Raw genomic sequence first — 24,256 nt, 5'->3', positions numbered from 1 at the left:
ACAGTGCGCGTAAGCAAGGCCAAGAGAGGACAGACCCCCACGCTGCAAATCAGCGCAGGACTGCAGGGGGCCCTCCCACAAAACCTGAAAGAGAAATTCACAACCCGTAGCCCTCCATCTACCAAAGATTGAGGGCCCCAACCCCGGGGGGAAAGAAAGATTACCAGCCAGAGGCAAGAGCACACTAGCTCGGGGGTCCTGATGCCACAGGGGGAGAATCCGCCGCCACACCTCCCAGAGAGGGCGAAACAAGACACTACGCCTACCAGGAAGAGGCACCTCTGCCAACCGAGCGTGGAGAAGAGATAGAAATAATCATGCTCGAGGGAAATGTCCGTATATAGAGCAGTACCCAAAGCCCAATCTCGAATATGCCGCAATAGACACGCCCAGTTATAACACCGAAGATTCGGCACCCCAAAGCCTCCCTGGCCCCACGAGCCCACCAGTAAGCGCCACCTCAACTTAGGCGTCCGGCCCCTCCAACAGAACCGCGAGAGCAAAGAGTAAAAGGTCCGAATGTCCCGCTGCAGCAGACACAGGGGAAGCGTCTGCAAGACGTACAACCACCTAGGGAAGAGTACCATCCGAAAGAGATGCACCCTCCCCAACAGGGAGAGCGGCAAATCACGCCAAGTAGCCAGAATGGATCCCATAGAAGTCAGGAGACGCGTAACGTTCAATCTATAAAGTTCCCGCACATCCATCGAAAGCTGGATTCCCAAATAGCGAAAAGAGGAGTCCGCCCATTTCAGTGGAAAGGTCCCACCCCAGGACTCCCGGAGTCCCGCCGAAGAGGCCAGCGCCTCAGATTTAGTCAGGTTCAGAGCAAACCCCGAGAAGTCCCCAAATTCCCGAACGCTCTCCAAGAGAGCAGCCAAGGAGCGACGTGGATCAGATAAAAATACCAAAAGATCATCCGCGAAAGCTGCAATCTTGAAATGCGTAGCTCCCAAGTGAAGACCACAGATGTCCACATTAGACTGCAGCTCCCGAATCAAAGGGTCTAAATAAAGAGCAAAAAGCAAGGGCGAGAGAGGGCAGCCCTGGCGGATCCCCCTCCGAATCGGAAAGGGGGCCGAGAGGCCCCCGTTCACCGAGATCTGCGCCGTTGGATCACTGTACAGTGCCTGGAGAGCATTGTAAAAGAAAGGGCCAAAACCATACGCACGTACCACAGCAAAGAGAACCCCCACCCCACCCGGTCGAATGCCTTTTCAGCATCAAAACTAATAAGCAGGGCGGGGGTGCCCTCCACACCAGCCTTCTCCAAGGCCAACAAAATGCGACGAATGTTTTTGGACACCGGACGAGCCTGCACAAAACCCACCTGCTGATCAGACACCAGAGAAGGCAACACCCGGGCTAACCGATTGGCCAGTACCTTAGCCATCAATTTCGTTTCAAAATTCAGCAAGGAAATAGGTCGGTATGATTCTGGCAAAACCGGATCCCGATCCGGCTTGGGAAAAACAATAATCTGCGCCAGGTTCAAATAGCGGGGCAAAAAACCTTTAGCCACACTTAAATTAAATATTTCCGACAAAATCGGGGCAATCTCGGAAACAAGCAGCTTATAAAACTCCCCTCGAAAACCATCGGGCCCCGGTGCCTTGCCCAACGGGCACACACGAATCACACCCTCTACCTCCTCTGCGGTAATAGGGCAGTCCAGCATATCCGAATCACTGATCGATAGGCGGGGCAAATCCAAACTATCCAAATAGACCCTACCATCAAGGAGGTCCGGGACGGGCGAATCATACAAAGCGGTAAAAAAATCTCGTAGAATACGGCTAACATCCTCAGGCTTATGATGGAGACCCCCCCGTGGATCTCTCAATGCCGCCACCCGACACCCCACGATGGGAGCGGGCCAATCGAGCCAATAGCCGGCTACTCTTATTGGCAAACCGGAATAATTGGAATTTATAGTGATCCCGAGAGCGCATCGCCCCCCGATGCAAGAGTTCATTCAATTCCTGCTGGGCCTCTAAAAGCTGCGTCCGGAGCCCCAGCGGAGAGCTCTTGGCTGAAAAGTCGAGCACCTGGGACAGGAATCGGTGGGGTGCTCGGGACCCAGGCAAAGTAAGCACCACCGGTGGGGATCGGTGAGAGAAAGTAGCCGATCGCACCGGGTGCACTTTTTAAAGCCCGTCAAAGGACGGGACATGAAATCGAAAACGGCTGGGAACGGAATGAGGTCCCGCGGCCGCCGGGAGCCTCCGGAGCCGAACGAAAAATCTTTTTTTTTTTTTTCGACGATTAACAAACACACGAACGAATAAAAAAATAAAGCAAGCACAGCGACCGAGAAAAACGACTCAGACGCGGTGTCAGAAGGCAAAAAAAGAGTGAGCACAATTTCCACAGGGCTTCTGGCTCCGCGGAAAAAACTGAACTGAGGACCACGAGGTGGGGATGCGCCCTCTAGTGGGCAAGAAGGCATGCACATGCGTGGTGCAGCATAGCAAACTTGAAACTTCAATCAAGTTTGCTTGAAAAGCTGTCTGTGCTGGGGCTCCGTAGATGACGTCACCCACATGTGAGAATATCAGGCCTGCTTGTCCTGGGATAATCATAGTTATCAGATACTAGGGTCCACATTGGGGGTCAGTACCAAAGAAAAAGATCTTGGTGTCATTGTAGATAATACGCTGAAACCTTCAACCCAATATACGGCGGTGGTGGCAGCCAAAAAAGCAAATTGGATGAACATAAGAACATAATTAGTGCCTCTGCTGGGTCAGACCAGAGGTCCATCATGCCCAGCAGTCTTCTCGCGCGGCAGCCCAAGACCTGTGTATTATTCCTCTATCTATACCCCTCTATCCCCTTTTCCTTCAGAAAATTGTCCAATCCCTTCTTGAACCCTAATACCGTACTCTGTCATTATAATGACTCTGTATTGCTCTATGATGTGATTTCACTTTGAGTATTACATTCAATTCTGGTCACAGTATCTCAAAAATAAGATATAGCAGAATTAGAAAAAGATTCAATGAGAGCAAATGATAAAGGGGTTAGAAGAACTCCTCTTGTATGAGGAAAGGCTAAACGGGTTAAGACTCTTCAGCTTGGAAAAGAGATGGCTGTGGGGATATATGATTGGTATAGAATGGGTATGAGTGAATCAATTTTTTAATTCTTTCAAAAAGTACAAAATTCAGGGGACATTTGTTGAAATTACATGGAAATTCCTAGAGAATATTTTTTCATTTAAAAAATAGTTAAGTTCTGGAACTTATTACCAGAGGATGTGATAACAGTGGATGACGTTAACTGGTTTAATAAGAAGGTTTGGCGAAGTTCCTGGAAGAAAAGTCCATATTTTGCTATTTAGATATACATGGGGGAAGTCGCTGCTTGCTCTGGGATCGGTAGCAAGAAATCTTGCCTACTCTTTGAGATTCTAGAATGCTGTCACTATCTGGGCATTCCACAAGGAAACTTGCTATTTGGGGGTTCCAGAATCTTGCTTAGTCTTTTGAGATTCTGGAATGTTGTCACTTTTGGGGATTGTATATGGAATGTTCTTTACTCTTTGAGATTCTGGAATGCTGTCACTATCTGGGCATTCCACATGGAATCTTGCTATTTGGGGGTTCGGCCTGGAATGTTGCTTCCCTCTGGGTTTCCCGCCAGGGGCTCGTGACCCAGACGGGTCCCGGACGGCTCTCGCTACGTCCTCAGCCACTGACCCACTCACCAGACGTGCGGCGGCTCGAATAGGCGGTAGAGGCGGCTGATGAGCGAGAAGAAGGCGACGGCGCTCAGAGCCCCCGCGAGGCGGTGCGTCGTCCCTCCGGCCCCGGGCTCCCTAGGGCGGCCCCTGCGCCTCGCGTCCTTCGCCCGCGTCGGCTCGAGCCCCTTCCAACGGCCCGCCGCCGCCATTTTCCGGCGCCAGAGCTGAGGCGCATGCGCGGCCGGGTGCCTGACGGGAAACGGCGTCCTCGGGCCAGAAGGGGAAGGGGGCGGGGCAGCAGTTTCCAGGGCGCCTCACGTGGCCTGCCATGTCCTTTCTCGTGAAGGTAAGGCGGGGGTCACGTGAAACAAGGGGTGGGGGAGGGGGTCCATGCCTCTCATTGGTTGCTTCTCTCACCCCCCCCTTCCCTCATGAACTCTAGCAAGAAGCACCAGAAACCCAGATCACACCCCCATGGCTGGGCCTAGGGCAGGGGTGTCCAAGTCCCTCCCCAATGAATATGCATGAGAGTCATTTGCATACCATGGGAGGAAGTGCATGCATTGGGGAAATCCTGAAAACCCGACTGGATTGCGGCCCTCCAGGAGGGACTTTGACACCACCAGCTTAGGGGCATTGGCAGAAATTGCCCCTGACAGAATCCCTGGCTACTTTACTTGGCATTTCAATATTCATATCCTTTAAATATCACACAACCAAAATTATTCAGTGAAATCACCAAACTGTGGTTGCCAGTGGGACCATCATTGCCTTTACAGGCCCTTTGCCTCCCAATGATGCCATATTAATATCAAATGCAAATGCCTCTAAGTCAAATTAACTGATCTGTAATCGAAATGTGGAGGCCTCTTGTTAGATAAAAACCAGAGCTGGGATATTTAAAGGATATTATTTGGATCATCACAGAGTATTTAGTATTACCTTCCTAGATGTTGAATGACTTTATTTGCATGACCAGATTGGAGAAGGGCAGAAAAGCACCCAGCGAGCCATTTTCTGCATCTGGTCAGCAAATGCAACGTCACTAAACCAGTCAAGGCCACTTTACTGACCATCATTTCATGTTGGATGGAGTGACTGGTGATACTGAGTGGCACTTAACCAAGCAGCCCTCAAGGGCAGGGGTGAGAGACCAGGGACCCTGATGCAGAAAGGGGAATTAATAATAATAATAATTTTATTTCTTATACATCGCCAAAGCCATAGTAGTTCGAGGCGGTTTACAACGAAGAAGGGCTGGACAATCAGCGAAAATGGTACTATGGTACAATCAGAGAAAATAGGTGGCAGAGAAAAAAATGGTACAAACAGAGAAAAAAAAAATGGAACAATCAGCGAACAGTGGTACAATCGTCAAAGAATGGTACAATCAGCGAAGATAGGTACAATCATGGCAAAAAAAAAAAAAGGTACAGGGAAGAATTAGTGGATGGAGGTCAGGTTCCCTGGTTTCTGCTTCCTTTGGCACAAGTCATTAGCATGTTTGGTTTTCATCTATTTCTGTTTTCAGTTGTTGGTTCTGATAGGCGATTCCATCATTGAAATATAAAGACTTTTGGACAGATGGTTGGTTAAAAAGAGCTTCTGAATATCTTCCAAGCAGATATTTTATAGGTGTTTCCCATTCCTTGTTTGCAGCCTGATGATGTGGTAACCCCAGAAGCTAAAACTCTGGGTTTGGTGCTTTCTTCTCATGTACTGGTCTCCACATTTCCCATGTATTTCATATACACTAAATCTAAGTGTTTACATTAACTCAAAAGAACATAAGAATAGCCTTACAGGGTCAGACCAAAGGTCCATCAATCCCAGTAGCCTGTTCTTATGGCGGCCAATCCAGGTCACCTGTCCAAAGCCCAAGGAGTAGCAATATTCCATGGTACATGGGTTCTTCAGGTGACATGTGCAGCAAGGTTCAAGTTGAAAGCTGTTTTACAGCTGTGACCTTCTTTGAGACTAGGATTTTCAGATGGTGATCTAGGAGGCTGAACAATTATAATGCCATTTATCTGCAGTTGCCTAAATACCTCATATTGGAAAAAAGATGTGAGGTATTCAGAACAAAGCAGTACTTAGGCTTTATGCATTGCATTGGTTACCCATGAAAGTTCACATGTGGTTTAAGGTTTATTGGTTATGGCCTTGCTATTTGGGCAGTCCTTGTATTAAATTAGATAATCTTGGTTTATATGTGCATGCTGGTGATCTTAGAAACATAGAGTATGACGGCAGATAAGGGCCGGCGGCCCAACAAGTCTGCCCACTCAAGAACCCTCCCTCAACAAATCTGCCCATTCTAGAATCCCCTCTCCCACGAGAATCCATCTTTTAAGCATAACTCTGTAGCAACCCCATGTGTTTGTCCCATCGTCTCTTGAAGTCGAGCACATTGCTGGCCTCGACCACTTGGCGTGGAAGACCATTCCATCGATCAATCACCCTTTCAGTGAAGAAGTATTTCCTGGTGTCACCATGAAATCTCCCCCCTTTAAGTTTTAGCGGATGCCCTCTTGTCGCCGTGGGACCTTTGAGAAAAAAGATTTCTTCCTCCACTTCAATGCGGCCCATGATGTATTTGAATGTTTCTATCATGTCCCCCCTTTCTCTGCGCTCTTCGAGAGAATATAAGCGCAGTTTGGCCAGATGTTCCCATAAGGGAGATCTTTAAATCCTGAGACCATCTTAGTGGCCATTCTCTGGATCGACTCCATTCTCTTCACATTCTTATGATAATGTGGCCTCCAGAACTGGACACAGTACTCCAGGTGAGGTCTCACCATGGATCTGTTCAATGGCAGTATGACTTCTGGCTTTCGGCTGATAAAGCTCCTTCTGATGCAATCCAGCATTTGTCTAGCTTTTGCTGAAGCTTTCTCCACTTGATTTGCAGCTTTCATATCGTCCCGGATGAGTACTCCCAAGTCCCTTTCCGCAGTAGTTTTTTCTAAGTTTTCACCATTCAAGGTGTATGTCCTGCATGGATTACTGTTTCCAAGATGCATTACTTTACATTTTTTGGCATTAAAGTTTAGTTGCCAAGTACTGGACCATTTTTCCAGCAGGAGCAGGTCCTGTTCCATAGGGTTGGGCCTGGTTGCGTTGTCAGGTTCCTTTGCCCTGCCCACAACGTTGCACGGTTTAGCGTCGTCGGCAAATAATGTAATTTTGCCACGAAGTCCCTGAGTCAGATCCCTTACAAAGATGTTAAACAGTATTGGGCCCAAGACCGAGCCCAGTGGCACTCCACTGGTCACTCTTGACGTTTTTAAGGGTATACCGTTTACCATTACCCTTTGAAGTCTGCCGCTAAGCCAGTCTTTTACCCATGCTGTCATGTTTCTCCTAGTCCTAGCGTGTTCATCATGTTCAATAACCTGCGGTGTGGGACACTGTCAAAAGCCTTGCTGAAGTCTAAATATACGAAGTCCAAGGACTCGCCCTCATCCAGTTTTTTTTGCTACCCAGTCAAAGAAGCTTATCAGATTGGATTGACAAGACCTTCCCTTCGTAAAGCCATGCTGGTGGGGGTCCCTTAACCTCTAATTATCCAGAATTGCGTCCAATCTGTTTAAAATTAACGTTTCCATGAATTTACTCACTATTGATGTGAGACTCACCGGCCTATAATTTTCAGCATCTGACCTGCATCCCTTTTTGTGGAGTGGGATAACGTTGGCAGTTTTCCAGTCCAGGGGCACTTTTCCCTTGCTTAGGGAAAGATTGAAGAGCTCGGCTAATGGTTCTGCCAGGACATCTCTCAATTCTCAAAGTATTCTGGGGTGCAGATTATCCAGGCCCATAGCTTCGTTCATTTTTAGTTTTGATAGCTCATGGTAGACGTCACTCGAGGTAAATTCCATGTCCCGGAATGGGTCCTCCGAGCTCCCCTTTGTCTGTAGCTGAGGACTGGATCCTGGCGCTTCGCAGGTGAATACTGAGCAGAAGTAGTTATTGAGTAGTTCTGCTTTGTCTGCATCCGAGTCTGTAAAGTTGCCATCAGGTTTCTTCAGGCGCCCAATACCGCTTGTGTTCTTCCTGTCGCTAACGTATTTAAAAAAAGATTTCTTCCTTTCCTTTACCTGCCTATCTATGTTTTCTTCCATCCTGAGTTTGGCCTCTCTGACTGTCGTTTTAACTTTTCTAGATTTTGTCAGATAGGTTTCTTTAGCTTCCGGCCGTTGTGATTGTTTATAGGTAGCGAAAGCTCTTTTCTTTTGCTTTACTAGTTCTGAGATCTCCACAGAGAACCACTGTGGTCTGTTTTTTCTGCGTCTTTTACTCATGGTTTTTACGTATATGTTGGTTGCTTTTTGCAGGGTAGATTTCAGAGCCAACTATAGTACTTCTACATTGTCCGTCGTGTATTGATTTTGCAGCACTTCGTAGACATAGTCCCCCATGCCCTGAAAGTTAGTTCCTTTAAAATTTAGGACCTTAGTCGATGTGTTTGACCTAGTGGTTCCTTTCATGAGGTGGAACCACACCATATTGTGCTCGCTGGAGGCCAAGGTTTCTCCCACCGATATCTCTGTGACACTGTCACCGTTGGTGAGTATCAGGTCTAGAATTGCCTGATCCCTGATGGGTTCTAATACCAACTGCTTGAGGCATGCTCTTCGCATGGAGGCCAGTAGCCTCTTGCTTCCGCTGGTTGCAGCGGAGGGTATGTTCCAGCCCACATCGGGCATATTGAAGTCTCCTACCAGCACTGTATCTCCACGCAGTGTGATGGTCTCAGTGTCTTCTATTAGTTCTTCATCTGTATCCTCCTTTTGTCTTGGTGGTCTGTATACAACACCTAGATACAGGCATTTGTTATAGCCCCTGGCAAGGTTCACCCAGAAGGATTCTCCCGTATACTTGATGTCTGTAACTTTAGTAACTTTGATGTCCTCTCTAATGTACAGAGCTACCCCTCCTCCTGATTTGCCTTCTCTGTCATAACGGAGTAAGTTATATCCTGGTATGACCATATCCCATCTGTGGGACTCCAAGAACCATGTTTCTGATATCACCACTCCATCAAGGTCAGCGTTTCTCATTTCCGTTTCCAGTTCGAGTATCTTGTTGCCCAAGCTATGGGCATTAGCATACATGGCTGTCCATTCCTTCTGTTTGTATGGAGTGTTCTCTGTCTGAGATAGCTTGTCCCCTTCAATCTTGCCTTTGTCGCCCTTTCTATTACCTCTTTTACCTTCAGTGTCCACACGATTCCTAGCCTCTGACTCCAAAATAGAGTCTCCATCTCTCCCACTGTCCCCCACTTTACCGACTCGATTACTTACCTCAGGTACTAAGTCTCTGTCCCTCGCTCTGCCTCTCTCTGTATTGACGCGAGAGAATTTGACTTCTTCGATCATGGTGTTATTCCCTTTGGTATTGCCTCTTTCTCCCTTAGTATTCACGTGATTACTTACCTCAGGTTCTAAGATGGAGTTACTTACTTATTGGTGTGAGAGTGGGTCCCCTCCCCCGGCTCACCTAGTTTAAAGCCTTCCGGAGCAGGTGAGCCAGGCATCGTCCCAGGACGTTCTTCCCTCTTCTGGTTAGGTGAATCCCATCTGATCCCTGCAGTCCCTGAAGTGCCTCTCCATGGTCCAGGAAGTTGAAGTTCATCTCCTTGCACCATCCCCGTATCCATTCGTTATTCCTCTTGATCCGTTCTTCTCTAGCTCTCCCCTTGTCTCTTACTGGTATGATGGAGGAGAAGACCACCTGCGCTTCCAGTTGCTTCAGCTTCTCACCTAAGGCTCTAAAGTCTTCTTGTATCTTCTCCGGTGAGTTCCTGGTGGTGTCGTTTGTCCCAACGTGAATGAGGAGCATTGGGTAGTGGTCTTGGGGCTTGATTATTCTTCCTATGCAGGTAGTCACATCCTGGATCCTGGCTCCTGGTAGACAGCAGACCTCTCTAGTTTGTAGATCTGGCCTGCATACCGGTCCCTCGGTTCCCCACAACATTGAGTCCCCAATGACAACTACTCTGCGCTTCTAGGGGGGGTGCAAATTCGTAGCTTCTTGAGTTGGGGTCATCTGCCGGGTTTCCTGGATGTGTTCCTGAATATCCTCCTGGGTTCTGGTAGATCTTTCTTGTAGGAGCTGAAATCTGTTGCTCAGGGTGATCTGTGGAGTCGATGTGAGGTTGCTGTGCTTGCCTGAGGATAACCAAAAGGAGGGCTGCCTTCTATGCTTGCTTGCAGAGGTGACTAGTTGCCAGTGTCATCATCTCGAGTCTCTTCTTGTACCCCAGTCGTTACTTCCAAAGTGTCTCTTTAGCTCAGATCTCCTCACCAGACATGGATATACCTGAAATTTTGTAGACAAGCACACTGCAGAGTGGGTTTGTGAAAGGGCCTAGAGATCCGTGAATGGGAAGTGCTTCTGCTAGCTATTCTGAGAAATCGTTCTTAAGACACTTACTATTTATTATTTATAAAGTGCTACCAGATGCATGCAAACGTGCAAGAGACAGTCCCTGCCCTAAAGAACTTTCAACAATTTAAATAAGATGGAACATAGGACAAAAGCATTGCTTAGGTGAGGAAATGTAAGGGATTAAAGGTAGGGGAGAAAAGAGGGAAGGAGTGGCATAGGGGTAAGAGCACCCTGAGGTTGTGGGTTCAAATCCTACCCTGCTCCATCCTCCATGTTAGATAGATTGAGCCCACCAGGACAGATAGGGAAAATGATTGAGCACCTTAGATCAATTTGATAGGTGGTGGTATATAAATACCCCTCCTGCTTTAGAGGCAGCTATGTCTCCCTATCAGGCTCTGGTCATATATGGAAGAGGCTTCTTTAGCCTTTGAAGTGCATTGAATACCTGGCAACATTCCAGACCCCAGGGCACAATGGAGCTTTCCTGATGGTCTTTCCAAGCAGCCTCCTCTGTGAGAAGGGGGGATTGGAACTTTTACAACCACACTCAAAGCAGTTAACATACAGGAACTTAAGCATTTTCCCTGTCTATCCTGGGGGGCTCACACTCTATCTAATGTACCTGGGGCGATGGAGGATTAGGTGACTTGCCCATGGTCGCAGGGAGCAGTGTGGGTGCTGAGGCTGTAGCTTTGACCACTGCACCACTCTAGAAATCAAAATAAAGCAAAGTGATCCAAGTGTAGCACAGAGACAGTCCTAGGTTCTATCCTCAACCACCTATATGATCTCTTCAGTAAAGGTACCAGTGCCCTGATCTTACAACTGGACTTCAGCAGCGCATTCGATCTAGTGGATCATGAAATAATGCTGAACTGCCTAGACGCAATGGGCCTCTCAGGAAGTGTTTGGACCTGGTTCCAGGGCTTCTTAACAAAACGATCGTATCAAGTGGTCTACGACGGGAAATACTCTAATTCTTGGAAAAGCCCATCGGGAGTTCCTCAGGGTTCCCCCCTATCTCCCACCTTATTTAACATCTGTACTTCATCCTTAGGCCACCTTCTACAAAAGTCAAACCTAATATACTATATATACGCCGATGACATCTCCATCCTAATCCCAGTGACCAACGTGACCAATGACACCCCAAAACAAATCTCCCACATCATGACCGAAATAGAACAATGGTCTATTAATTTAAACTGAAACTAAACTCAGATAAGACAAAAATCTTCATGGCAAGCCCCAAAGACAAAATCAACACAACAATACACTTAAATGGTCATGATTATCCAATGTCCAAAACTATAAAAATACTAGGAGTCACCCTAGACACCCACCTGACCTTGATTGAACACACAAACTCGGTGACCAAAAAATGCTTCTCCACACTTTGGAAATTAAAAACCATCAAAAAATATTTCGACCACCATCTTTTAGACTACCGGTACAGTCACCGATCCTATCCACCTTAGAGTACTGCAATATCATCTATGTGGATATACCCAAAAAAACCTTTAAAAAATTAAAAATAGTGCAAAACACGGCCGTCCGACTAATATTCGGACTAAAGAAAAGTGACCACATTAGTCCCTACTACAAATTGCTGCACTGGTTGCCAATCGAGGCATGGATTTTATTCAAGTTTTCCTGCTTTTGCTATAAACTGGTGTGGGGAATGGCCCCAATTTACCTATTACCTCACTTTGAACTTTACACCCCCATAAGGACAACCAGAAATCGCAACCTCTTTGCCTACCCGAAGGTCATAGGTTGCAAATACAGAACCTTCCTGGATAGAACTTTCAAGTTCCAAGCTGGCAGACAGCAAACCTGGTTAGGCAACTTCACCGACAAAGCCAGGCAGACCTAAGGCGCCTTTCGGAAAGAAATCAAGACTGCCCTATTCAACAGATTTATTTCCCAGCCAGACAAAGCCCCCCCATCCTAATACTTTTCTCTTTATGCTGATACTACGCTTCTTCACAAATGTATTCTGTTCTTCTCTTGATTATTCAGTGTCTTCTTCACCTTCTGTATTCTGTAATTCGCTGCCCATCCAGCCCCTTTGATGTAAAATGTTCAAGTTTATACTGTAACCTATTTGTAACTTGTAATCACTGATTACTCAGTGACTTCCTACCTGTTCTCACATTGTAATTGCTGACTGTACAGCTCTCTCACTGTAAACCGCCTAGAAGTCGCAAGATTATGGCGGTATAGAAAAAATAAAGTTATTATTATTATATCCTTTGTGACATCACTGGTGAGATATTATGATGTCACAATACCAGCTCTGGTTATCAGAGGCTGAAACTTTTCACACTATTTATTCAGTTTTCTATACCATTCTCCTGGGTGAGCTCAGAACGGTTTACATGAATTTATTCAGGTACTCAAGCATTTTTTCCCTGTCTGTCTGGGGGGGCTCACAATCTATCTAATGTACCTGGGGCAATGGGGGGATTAAGTGACTTGCCCAGGGCCACAAGGAGCAGCGTGGATTTGAACCCATTACCTCAGGGTGCTGAAGCTGTAGCTTTAACCACTGCACCACTCTAGAAACCATAATGTAGGAAAAGTGAGCCAAGAATAGAACAATGAAGCCTTTGTGACATCACTGATGAGGTTGGCTCTTATTGGTGGAATGAGGCATTGTGACATCACTGATGAGGTTGGCTCTTGGGCATTGGTGGGATGAGGCATTATGATGTCACAATACCAGCTCTGGTTATCAGAGGCTGAAACTTTTCACACTATTTATTCAGTTTTCTATATTGTTCTCCCGGGGGAGCTCAGAACGGTTTACATGAATTTATTCGGGTACTCGAGCATTTTTCCCTGTCTGTCTTGGCGGGCTCACAATCTATCTAATGTACCTAGGGCAATGGGGGGATTAAGTGACTTGCCCAGGGTCACAAGGAGCAGTGTGGGTGCTGAGGCTGTAGCTCTAACCACTCTGCCAGTCTCCTCCACAAGCGCAGATGGAGAATCTCCCAGATCAGGCTTCACCTCGCACCTTTTCCCGTAGTAGCTCAAGGTGACTTACATTCAGCTGTCCTTTTGTAGGGCTCCTGTGCTCACACTCTGGGATAGGAATAAGTGCACGGGCTGGATGGGTTTGTTTCTGCAGCCATTAAGAAACATTTAACCCCTCTTCTCAGATCACTACATTGGCTTCTTACCTGCTTCTATGTTAAATTCAAACTCTATACTTGGCCACAAGCAGGGGCAGTAAAACTCTTTTTGGTTTTGAGGAGTCACTAATCTCCAGCCCTACCTTTGTGCTTTCACCTTGAAGTGCTCGGTTGCCTCTCCCTTTCACTCTTCCTTCCAGTTACTGCTCTGAATATCTGGACAGCCTTCCTGAACCTCTTAGCCAGGTCAAATGTGGCTTCTAAACTCATCCCTCGTGGCAACTTTTGTTAGCTACACACACAACTTATTTGTCTCTTTGTATGTCTTAGGTTAAATTGTAAGCTCCAGGAAGCAGGTACTCTGGTATCTAGACAAAATACAGAAGAAATGAGCACAGTGTAAACAGAGAAAGATGCATTTCTAGTTCTAGTTCTCCTCTATGCATTGCATGCAATTTCTAGTTCCATTTTTGTCTGCATTTTCTACTGCACTGGACAAAATCTCAAAGATACCAGAGGAAAAACTTTCCTAAAACTAACAGAAAATCTAAAGCTTTGCACAAAAGAATAATTAGTCTAGTCCTGTGACAGAGAAACAAGAAGACATGCATTTCCTCCTACACTGTTCTTGAATTACAGCTAAAAAGGGGAGTGAGCTAACCCCAAAACTGGGACAGAAAAATCAGAGACTGAGCAGGAAAAACTCTGTAATCCTGGAAAACAGCAATATATATAATGTTACAACACGGGTTAAGAGTTGTCAGTCAGCCATTAAATCGGGAGATTCTAATAAAAAGACAACTCCGGGTCTGCTTTCGTGGCATCGCCCTGCAGCAGCCCTGAGAGGTGGGACTGGAGCCCAATGCTCATTGGTTAGAGGGCAAATTCCACTTCTTTCCCTCCTCCTCAATCCCTACCAGGCAAAAAGTAGAATCAAGCAGACCTCAGCTGAACTTCTTTGCAGCCAGCAACATGCAGTCTGTTAACAAGGTGAGCCGAAATGCAGCCCCAGGGCCCTTCCTCCAGCTCAGAGCTTGCTACAGGAGCCTTTCCCGCCACCTAGATCTAATCCAGGGTTCACCACAAGAACTCTCCCCCCCACAGCCAGCTCAGGGCTCAAACCTAGACATGGACCAAGAGGCTTGCTATGGGGCCTTTTGCCCATTACAGAAGCCTTTCCCTCAATTTAGCTCTAGTCCAGGATTCACTGCATGGGGCCCTCCTACCCCTAGATTGGGGGTTCCTAAAGAAACCTTTCCCGCCACCTCGATCTGGTCCAGGGCTTGCCACAGGGCCCCCTCCCCAACTCAGGGCTAACTACACGGTGCTTTTCCCTCCATCCTGGAGCTGGTCCAGGGTTCATTACAAGGCCTGACCACCCAAGCCCCACTACAGCCAGCTTCTATAGGGGCCTTTCCCAAAACTCTAAAGCTGGACCACTGTTGGGGCCTTTCTGCCATACTTGATCTATCACTGGGGTCTTGGTATTGTAACCAGCTCAGTATACTGCTACTAGATACATTCATGAGACAGTCCCTGCTCAGTAGAGCTTACAATCTAATTAAAACAGATAAACAGGACAAGTAAGAGGTTAGGGAGTTTCTCAGAGAGGGAATGAGGTAACAATAGGGCTTCCCAAATCTGTCCTCTAGGTTTGTCTCGGACATGTTCAGTGTGGATATGCTGAGTGGCTGAGAAGTCCCCAGGGCATGTTTCGGGAAGACTGGGGGTATATGGACAATGGTAAACTCATGGCACCTCTGGATTTCACCTCTCCTTTCTCTTCTCTTGCAGCCTGTCCTCCACACTTATTTCCGAAGTTCCTGCACCTGGAGGGTGAGAATTGGTGAGAGAAGTTTCCCTGTATGTCTTGAAGGGGAAGGAAAAGCGGAAGGGGACAGGCGTTGAAATGAATTGGGTGTTGAACACCTGGAAGGGTGGCAGTGGCAGAAAGACCAGTGACAAGCACAGAAGTGACAGGGAAAGCAGGCTGGCCAGGGTCACTGGCAACTGCGTCGTATTCCAGGTGTTGATGAATACAGGTTTAGATTTGGTGATGGATATTGTTGACATCTTTAAGAGGACTTGCTAATTCTGTGACAGGGACACCATAGACAGAAATGTTAAAGCTGTTGTGTCCCTCTGGAGCCTCAGTATACCTAGAAAGTTTCAGCTGCTGGCTGAAAAAAGGGAGGCAGGCAGAAGCCAGCAAAACCTACAGCACAATCGTCTTAGTATCTCATCTCCCTTCTCACCCCCACTCCCACTGGCAGTGCTTTCTATCTGCTGCTGCCGCCACTTCCTACGCTGGTTGGACATGTTGGTTCTGGTGGATCTTATGCAGGAGGTAAAAACACTGCTTATTTGAGCGTCCGCTGGCTGGAAGTGATCAGAGGGGGGGAGGGAGCAAGAGGGTACGGGGGAAAAGAAATGTGATTATTCCAGGGAGGTAAGGAGGGAAATACAAGGCGGGTTATACCCAAATCACCTTCCCATCCCTCTTACCTCTCTCCATATTATCATTAGAGGGGAAGTGGAAGGTGATAGGTGGTACGACAAACTGAACCCAGTGCTGAGTGGGTTTGGACACTATGCCACTCCCTGAGAGCCACAACTGCCCTGAATTTCAGCTTACGTGTCATGAATATTCATGAGATTTGTCTGCAGTAATGCCATAAATCAGGCCGGGAGGGTGAGCTTGTCCTGAGATGCAGATTCAGGCTGTCCAGCACTCGGTGATTGCTCTGGTATTAATGGGGGAAGTTCCTGTCTTGCTGTGGGATCTGCCTTTGGAGGGAACACCTTCCTGCCATCTCCAGTCGTCACATGGCACAATCATATCTCCTATGTGGTCCATGTTTCGGCCCCCAGAGCTTCCTCGGGGAGCTGCAGTTAATTTTCTCTTAAATTTTGTGTGTAAGGGATATTACGCTCTTGTGCTGTGTTAAATGCAGATACAGAAGAGCAGTCAGGGGGAGGGAAAAGCAGGGTCAGTACAGAGATTATTGCTAATGTATCTCGGTCCAGGCCCAGCAGTTGAAGACAGGAACTGGCCTGAGATCCCTTTACCCTGTCTGCTGACTGTCTCCTGTATACTGAGTGCATGTTTTGTCTCTCTTCCTGCAGCTCTGGCTCTGAAGGGCATTGAATATGACCAGGCTCCTGTCAATCTCATCAAGGATGGGGGGCAGCAGGTGAGTGCTTTGTAGGGCAGATTCAGAATTTATGTTCAAATCTGTTTTTATTGTATAGAAATCACAATTACAAAGAAACACAAACCAACAATATCAACTGCCATAAATAGCAAATATCTAAGAACAAGATCCCCACCCTACCCTAACCCCACCTTTAAAAAAAGGAGGAAAAATGGGGGGGAGGAAGAGAAAGGTAATATTATAGACAAACGTGACCAATAGGCCTCAATCATTCCAAGGACCCGTGTTCTTGGACCTCAAAGATCCCTTCCCCCAGAATGCAGTGTCCAATCATTGCGTAGCGTCTACTAGACTGGTTAAGATAAAATATTCATAGGAGGCTGCAGCTTCGAGGTGATAGGGAAGCCAAATAAGCTCCCCAAACAAGCAAAATACCTTTACGTCTGCGGGCATGGCCCACAGCCTCTCGAGCCTCCCAAGAGGCCAAAATATGCACCAATGATCTCCATCCCCCAAAAGATGGGGGTTCCAGAACCGTCCAAGTTCGCAAGGTACATTTATGAGCAAGGAGACACACCAGTGAGGACCCCCCTTCGGAAGGCCACGAAACATACCCGACATGTTAAGAATGAATTGCTCCACCGTACGCGGAAGAGAGCAGTGAAAAAAGACTTTGGATATAATGCTCTATGGATATCCAAAAGGATTTAACCAGCCAACAATGGGCAGATTCAGATTTTAAACACTGCAAGAGACCTGTGCACTGAGGACTTGGTGACTGTGCAAGTGGAGGCTCTGTCATCTCTAAAGTTTGAGTCTTTTTGAGCATTTGAGAAACTCAAAACATCTTCTGGGCTTTGGGGACACGAAAAACTTAGAGGGGCATAATCAAAAAAAGCGTCTAAGTCCTCTTTTGGCCTAAGTCCTTAAACGTTCAACGCAGAAGCAGGGAAAGTGTCCATAACCAAACCAAACGTCCTTGTTTTGATTATGGCCTTCCTCTGCCTAAACGTCCAATCACCACTACATCTAATAGTACACCCACACCATGTCTACACTTTTCAGCCATAATGAAACAAAAAAATGCCTAAGCCCCAAATGCCTAAAAGCTGGATTCTGTAACCGCTGTGTCAAAAACAATACCGGTTACAGAATCCCCCCCCCCCCCACAGCCATCTAGGCAGGAGGGTGCCCAAGCCCTCCTGCCATGTCAAACCGTGACCCTCCCCCCCCGACAACATCATGGCAAGAGGGAGCCCAAGCCCTCTTGCCCCGGCCAACCGCGGCACCCCCGACAATATCGGGGCAAGAGGGAGCCCAAGCCCTCTTGCCCCGCCGATTAACATCAGGCCAGGAGAGAGTCCAAGCTCTCCTGGCCCCAGCGACCCCCCCCCCCACGACTGGCTTGGGTCAGGAGGGAGCCCAAGCCCTCCTGGCCCCGGCGACACCCTACCCCTACCCCCCCACTACAATACGGGCAGGAGGGATCCTAGGCCCTCCTGCCCTTGACGGAACCCCCCTCCCCCCAACGATCGCCCCCCCCGAATCCCCGATCGTCCCCCTCCGTCGACCCGCAACCCCCCGGCCGACCCCATGACCCCCCCCCCCCCCACCCCCCTTCCCCGTACCTTTTTTTAAGTTGGCCGGACAGACGGGAGCCAAACCCGCCTGTCCGGCAGGCAGCCACCGGCAGAATGGGGCCGGATTGGCCCAGCCGTCCCAAAGGCCCGCCCACAGGTGGGACCTAAGGCACCTGGGCTAATCAGAATAGGCCCGGGAGCCTTAGGCCCCTCCTGGGGGCGGGGCCTGAGGCACATGGGCCTATTCTGATTGGCCCAGGTGCCTTAGGCTCCGTTCAAGAAGTACGTCCTGCATGGATTTCCGCTTCCGAGGTGCATGACTTTACATTTCTTAGCATTGAAGCCTAGCTGCCAGGTTGAGGACCAACTTTCCAATGTAAGCAGGTCCTGCGCCATATAATTCTGTAAACTGCATTCACTTACTATATTACATAGTTTGGCGTCATTGGCAAATAGTGTTATTTTACCTTGAAGCCCTTGAGTCAGATCCCCTATGAATATGTTGAAAAGGAATGGACCCAGGACCGAGCCCTGCGGCACTCCACTGGTTACCTCTGATGTTTTAGAGGGTACCATTAACCACCAAACCACCAAATCACCATTAATCACCAAATCCTGCCAAATCACTTAACCCTCCTTTGTCTCGGGTACAAGCTTAGATTGTGAGCCTGACAGGGAAATACCTAGTGAAATGAATCTAACTCACATTGAACTTCTGAGGCAGAGGCGATGAATCACAGCTAGGGCCGAGCCTGGGCCCTGTCATGAACTGAGTCTTTGGATTCGGTGTAGTCCTCCTCTGACCCTAGTCTCAGAAGAAATGCCCTGGATCAGTCTGTTGCCCTTGGGGGAATGGAAAGGGAAAGCTTCATTTTCTTTTCCTGCTTTGATTATGAACATTGTATCATGTGCTCAAACAAAATAAAATTTTCTTCCTTGCAGACCCCAAACCATTATTGAGGTGACTCTCACCTACATACATGCATTTGAATGCGTTATGGCCCAACTTATGTATGTGCGAAATGCCATTTAAAAAAAAAAAGCGTTAACCTCATCAGTGATGTCACAATGGCTTCATTGTCCTATAGTGGCTTACATTAGATCATAAGAACTGCAATACTGGGACAGACTGAAGGTCCATCAAGCCCAGTAGCCTGTTCCCAACAGTGACCAACCCAGGTCCCAAGATCCTAAGGAATAAAACAGATTTTGTGCTGCCTATCCTAGGAATAAGCAGTGAATTTCCCCAAGCCATCTCAAGAATGGCCTATGGAATTCTCTTTTAGGAAATTATCCCAATCTTTTTTAAACCCTGCTAAGCTAACTGATTTCACTACATTCTTCAGCAGCAAAGCCAGTTCCCCAGGATCAAAGACCTCTGCACTAGTCACTGGGCTATTTCTTCACTTCAGAATGTGATGGAGTAATAAGGGATTGGGACTCGTAAACAGCCTTTTTGCAGTTTTACAACTACACTCAAAGTGGTTTACATCCAGGTACTTCAAGTATTTTCCCTCTCAGTCTATCTAATGTATATGGGGCAGTGGAGGATTAGGTGACTTGCCTAGGGTCACAAGGAGCAGCATGGGGTTTGAACCCACAACCTCAGGGTGCTGAGGCTGTATTTTAACTGCTGATGAGAAGCGGGCGGAAACTGATTTTGACTCCATTTTTGGTTGATGCCATTGTATCCAAAAGTTATTTCATGGCGCAGAGCAGCTATATTATCTTCTAAGATCTGGATGAATTTTCTGAGCACTTTCACATTATTTTCACTTCATTTTGATGGATAATTTACCCCAGTCCTTTCTAATGTGTTTGCAGCAGGTACAGAATTTTTCCCCTTATCATGGCCTTGGCAGAATGTTAGAAACATAGAAACATAGAAAGATGACGGCAGATAAGGGCTACAGCCCATCAAGTCTGCCCATACCATTGACCCCCTTTTAAGTCTACTGGCCCCCTTAACTCTACTGACCTGCTCTATTAAGTCTATATCCTAGCGACCCTATTCATTGGTATGACTCTCGCAGTAATCCCACATAGGTATCCCATTTATTCTTGAAGTCTGGGATACTGCGGGCCTTGATCACCTGTACTGGAAGTTTGTTCCAATGCTCTATCACTCGTTCCGTGAAGAAGTACTTCCTGACGTCTCCACGAAACTTCCCTCCCCTGAGTTTGAGCGGATGTCCTCTTGTGTTTGAGGGTCCTTTGAGAAGAAAGATATCATCTTCCACCTCGACCCGTCCCGTGATGTACTTAAATGTCTCAATCATGTCTCCCCTCTCCCTACGCTCCTCTAGAGTATAGAGCTGCAATTTGTTCAGTCTCTCTTCGTACGAGAGACCCTTTAGCCCCGAGACCATCCTGGTGGCCATCCGCTGAACCGACTCAATTCTGAGCACATCTTTACGGTAATGTGGCCTCCAAAATTGCACACAGTATTCTAGATGAGGTCTCACCATGGCTCTGTATAATGGCATCATGACCTCAGGCTTCCTGTTGACGAAACTTCTCTTGATGCAACCCATCATCTGCCGTGCCTTAGATGAAGCCTTCTCCACTTGAGTAGCAGTCTTCATGTCTGCACTGATGATCACTCCCAAGTCTCGTTCTGCCGTAGTCTTGGTTAAAGTTTCTCCATTCAAGGTGTAAGTTCTGCATGGATTTCCATGTCCGAGATGCATGACCTTACATTTCTTGGCGTTGAAGCCCAGCTGCCAGACAGAGGACCAACTTTCTAAAGTACGGAGGTCCTGTTCCATAGTATTCTGCAGATTGTAGCCATTTATGATATTGCATAGTTTGGCATCATCAGCGAATAAGGTTACCTTACCTTGAAGCCCTTGAGTCAAATCCCTAATGAATATGTTGAAGAGGAGTGGACCCAGGACTGAGCCCTGCGGCACTCCGCTGGTCACTTCCGATGTTTTGGAGAGGGTACCGTTAACCATCACCCTCTGAAATCTGCCACTTAGCCAGTCTTTAACCCATGCAGTTAGTGTTACTCCTAACCCCATCGATTCCATCTTGTTCAGCAGTCTGCGGTGTGGGACAATGTTACCCTCATTGTCCAGGTTCTCAGTCTCAAAGACTCCAGTTTATTCTGTCTCCAGAGAAGCCAGAATATGAACTTTTCTTTAACATTTATTTTGGAATTTATTATAATATTCTAAAGTGAAAAGCCCTACAGTAGACTCCTGGTATTTTGTCCCACATTGCAGGTTCTAGTTTGAATGGGGCTCAGCTATACTGGGCAATTTGGACCGATCTGATGATTGCCAAGAAACACAGTTCCAAGCCCTGAAACCTGTGACAGTGAGACCCGAGGAGAAAAAGAGAGGCCACAGAGCAAAATCTGCCCCATGCTGCTTCAGGAAAATTCCCTGTACTTTTATCGTAAAGCATGCAAATATACATTGAGGGGGATTTGTCAAAGTTTGTTATAGAGAAAAATGTATAAGACCCTGCTTTTTGTCTACAGCTCTCCAGCAAGTTTACAGACATTAATCCGATGCAGCAAGTCCCGTCTCTTGAAATTGATGGCATCACACTGTCTCAATCGGTAAGCGAGTCTTGTTTAACCCTTCGACATTCTAATCGAATCTGGTATTTGTGCGTTGCTCTGTGCCTACAAAGGTTCAAGGCGACTTACAATTTAGAAGGAGAACTACAGTCCATTGTGTAGCTGCTAGGATAAATAATGAGAATACAAGAACATGTTAGGAAATCTCTGATCACATCTAGAAGTGCCGGAGCAAACTGACAAAGTAAATCGTAGCCCATTCGCTCAGTAGCTCTGCAAGAACAACATTACAAATTTCTATCATATCAGACTTAGGTTTCTGGATTTGCTTCTCCTGCATGGTGTCCAAAGTGCCACTTTACTCCCAAAGGTTTATTACATAGGTTTTGGTTCTTTGTTGGACTATTTCTACAGCATATTCTGTATAAAAGGATCCCTTTGAGGGCGAATGTCCTGCTGTTTTCTCAGGTTTCCTCTCTGGGCTTGTCCCAGGGGAGGAGTGTGGGCAATTTATTACTGCAAAAAGCATATTGGCTAGGAAATGTATCCTCCAACTGTGGAGACAGGCTGAAACTCCTGCACTTACTCTTTGGAGGAATGAACGGTTCACTTAGTTAAAACTTGAATATTTAGATGTAAAGTGGGGAGGGCCTGGTCCATGGCATAGGTTCAAGGTCATCTGGGCACCTCTTTGGGATGGTGTGTCCCATAGAGCCCGTAGTACTCTGCTGAACCTTTGACTCTGTGGTGCTTGGGTGGGATGGGGGGGGGGTGTACCTTTAAGTCTCCATGAAGGAAGCACACGGATTACTTTCTTTTGTCTGTTGTATGAGTGTGTATTATGAAAGCTTCAATAAAAATCCTATTAAAAATAAAAAAAATAATAGCACATGGCCAGGACCAAACTGTACTCTCTTCATAGTTTGTTTTTTTAATTCAAAATACAAAGTAAGGACATGGATTATTGAAACAAAGGAAAAGGAAAATTCAGGGCTGTGGAGTTGGTAGATAAATCCTTCGACTCCGACTCGTCTGTATTTAATGTGCTAATGTATTTTCCGTGTTGATTGAAGGAAGGCAACATACACGCCATTTAACCCCAGAACTACTGGTTAGGAAGCTGACGCTCTAATGCAGGGGTCTCAAAGTCCCTCCTTGAGGGCCACAATCCAGTCGGGTTTTCAGGATTTCCCCAATGAATATGCATTGAAAGCCGTGCGTGCACATAGATCTCATGCATATTCATTAGGGAAATCATGAAACCCCGACTGGATTGCGGCCCTCAAGGAGGGACTTTGAGACCCCTGCTCTACTGTATTGGCCACTTTAAAGAAAAGACAAAAAAAATGAAAACCATAAGGGGCTCATTTTCAAAGCACTTTCCAGGGGTTACTAGGGAACTTTGTAAGTCTAAGGCAGGGGTAGGGAACTCCGGTCCTCGAGAGCCGTATTCCAGTCGGGTTTTCAGGATTTCCCCAATGAATATGCATGAGATCTATTTGCATGTACTACTTTCAATGCATATTCATTGGGGAAATCCTGAAAACCCAACTGGAATATGGCTCTCGTGGACTGGAGTTCCCTTCCCCTGGTCTAAGGCCTTTGAAAATACACCTCTAAGGTTTTATTTATTGTTTTTATCAAGTGGCTATAAAGTAGTAGCATGGCATGGATAAAAATCAGGAACAGAAACTTTATCAGTTTAAAAATATGAACCACATTCTTTGGTAGTTTTTAAAACAAAACCAACAATCTGGAAAACCTAAAACAGTTTATACATTAAACTTGTAGAATAGCTGTAAATGCAACCCAAAACTAATTGAATATAGTGTTGCTCTAAGCAACAGAATTGCTTCTGCCAGATCCTCTTTCATAGAAGCTCTTACATCTGCCTTGATGATTTTTACAGCTGACTTGGGTGGGTGGCATTGCTGTTACGAATAATCTCGGGATAAACAAGGATGGCTTCTTCTACAGTCAGTTGCGATGAGCAATCATACTTTTCTACTTCTTTTAATTCTTTAAAAAAAAACTCCTCCTGGAATCTCTTTATTTGGACATTTTCTTTGTCATTTATCTTTCACGCATATGCGACGTCACTTTACTGTTGAAAGTTCCATTTTGTCCAAGTAGGGATCAAAGTCTAATTCTTCATTTGAAGAGGATGGTCCTGAGTTACCCAGTGGTGGTGCCTCAGGTAGCAATCCCTTCATGCGAACTCTTACAAAATAGAGGGCCTATTTTGCAGTATCCGTCTGGTCATCGCTCAACAAAAGGGAAAGGAATAATAACCCCATCCCCCCCCAATTTCCTTTATTTTGCAGAGCGATATTTATACTAACACCCCATCATCTGAAAAACAATAAACAAATCAGCTAGGTTCTAGTATCCTGAAGAAATGATTCCAACTGTAGTGGGTCCCAGAAAACGTAATCTTTATCCTGGATAGACACTTGCAGGGGAATCTCAAAAAATAAGTCACTCCTAACAGTGCCAAGAAGGCTTTCCTCCTAAGCTGTGTAGCTCTCAACACATCGGGGAAGATCAAAACTTTATCTCCACAAAACTTTTTCTCTCTACTCCTGAAATCAAGTTTCATAATAAGAACCTTACCTGATTCTTTTAAACAGGAGATCAAGAGAGTAGCGCGTGATTGAATAGTATCTTGGGAATCTACCAGGAAATCGATTAACTCAAGATCTATATTCGCCAATTGATCAATTCCCTCTTCCATAGGGAGCTTCTTTTTTTGAGGAATATAATAAGGGGAA

The 24,256-nt window shown here is 46.5% G+C and overlaps 2 protein-coding genes across 4 annotated transcripts in view; one reads left to right on the top strand and one right to left on the bottom strand.

Annotated features, from left to right (window-relative positions):
* Positions 1–4,015, bottom strand: part of POMT2 (protein O-mannosyltransferase 2) — a 174,102-nt gene extending 170,087 nt beyond the window's left edge. Inside the window, exon 1 of the mRNA XM_033951284.1 lies at positions 3,710–4,015. Coding sequence (XP_033807175.1) covers positions 3,710–3,894 — 185 coding nt within the window. The 5' untranslated portion in view covers positions 3,895–4,015. The remainder of the gene's footprint in view (positions 1–3,709) is intronic.
* The window catches only part of GSTZ1 (glutathione S-transferase zeta 1), a 32,859-nt gene continuing 12,531 nt past the window's right edge, over positions 3,929–24,256 (top strand). The window contains exons 1-4 of one of the 3 annotated variants that reach the window (XM_033951286.1): positions 3,929–4,031; positions 15,016–15,067; positions 16,348–16,415; positions 21,444–21,524. In XM_033951286.1, the coding sequence (XP_033807177.1) occupies positions 4,014–4,031; positions 15,016–15,067; positions 16,348–16,415; positions 21,444–21,524 (219 nt within the window). In that variant the 5' untranslated portion in view covers positions 3,929–4,013. Of the gene's footprint in view, positions 4,032–14,103; positions 14,212–15,015; positions 15,068–16,347; positions 16,416–21,443; positions 21,525–24,256 lie in introns of those variants that run through there. The other 2 variants (XM_033951285.1, XM_033951287.1) reach the window with 2 other exon arrangements.

This window comes from Geotrypetes seraphini, chromosome 7 (genome assembly GCF_902459505.1).
Source record: "Geotrypetes seraphini chromosome 7, aGeoSer1.1, whole genome shotgun sequence".
Lineage (NCBI taxonomy): Eukaryota > Metazoa > Chordata > Amphibia > Gymnophiona > Dermophiidae > Geotrypetes > Geotrypetes seraphini.
Note: the sequence above shows the minus strand (reverse complement) of the source record. Positions and strands in the feature narration are given on the sequence as shown.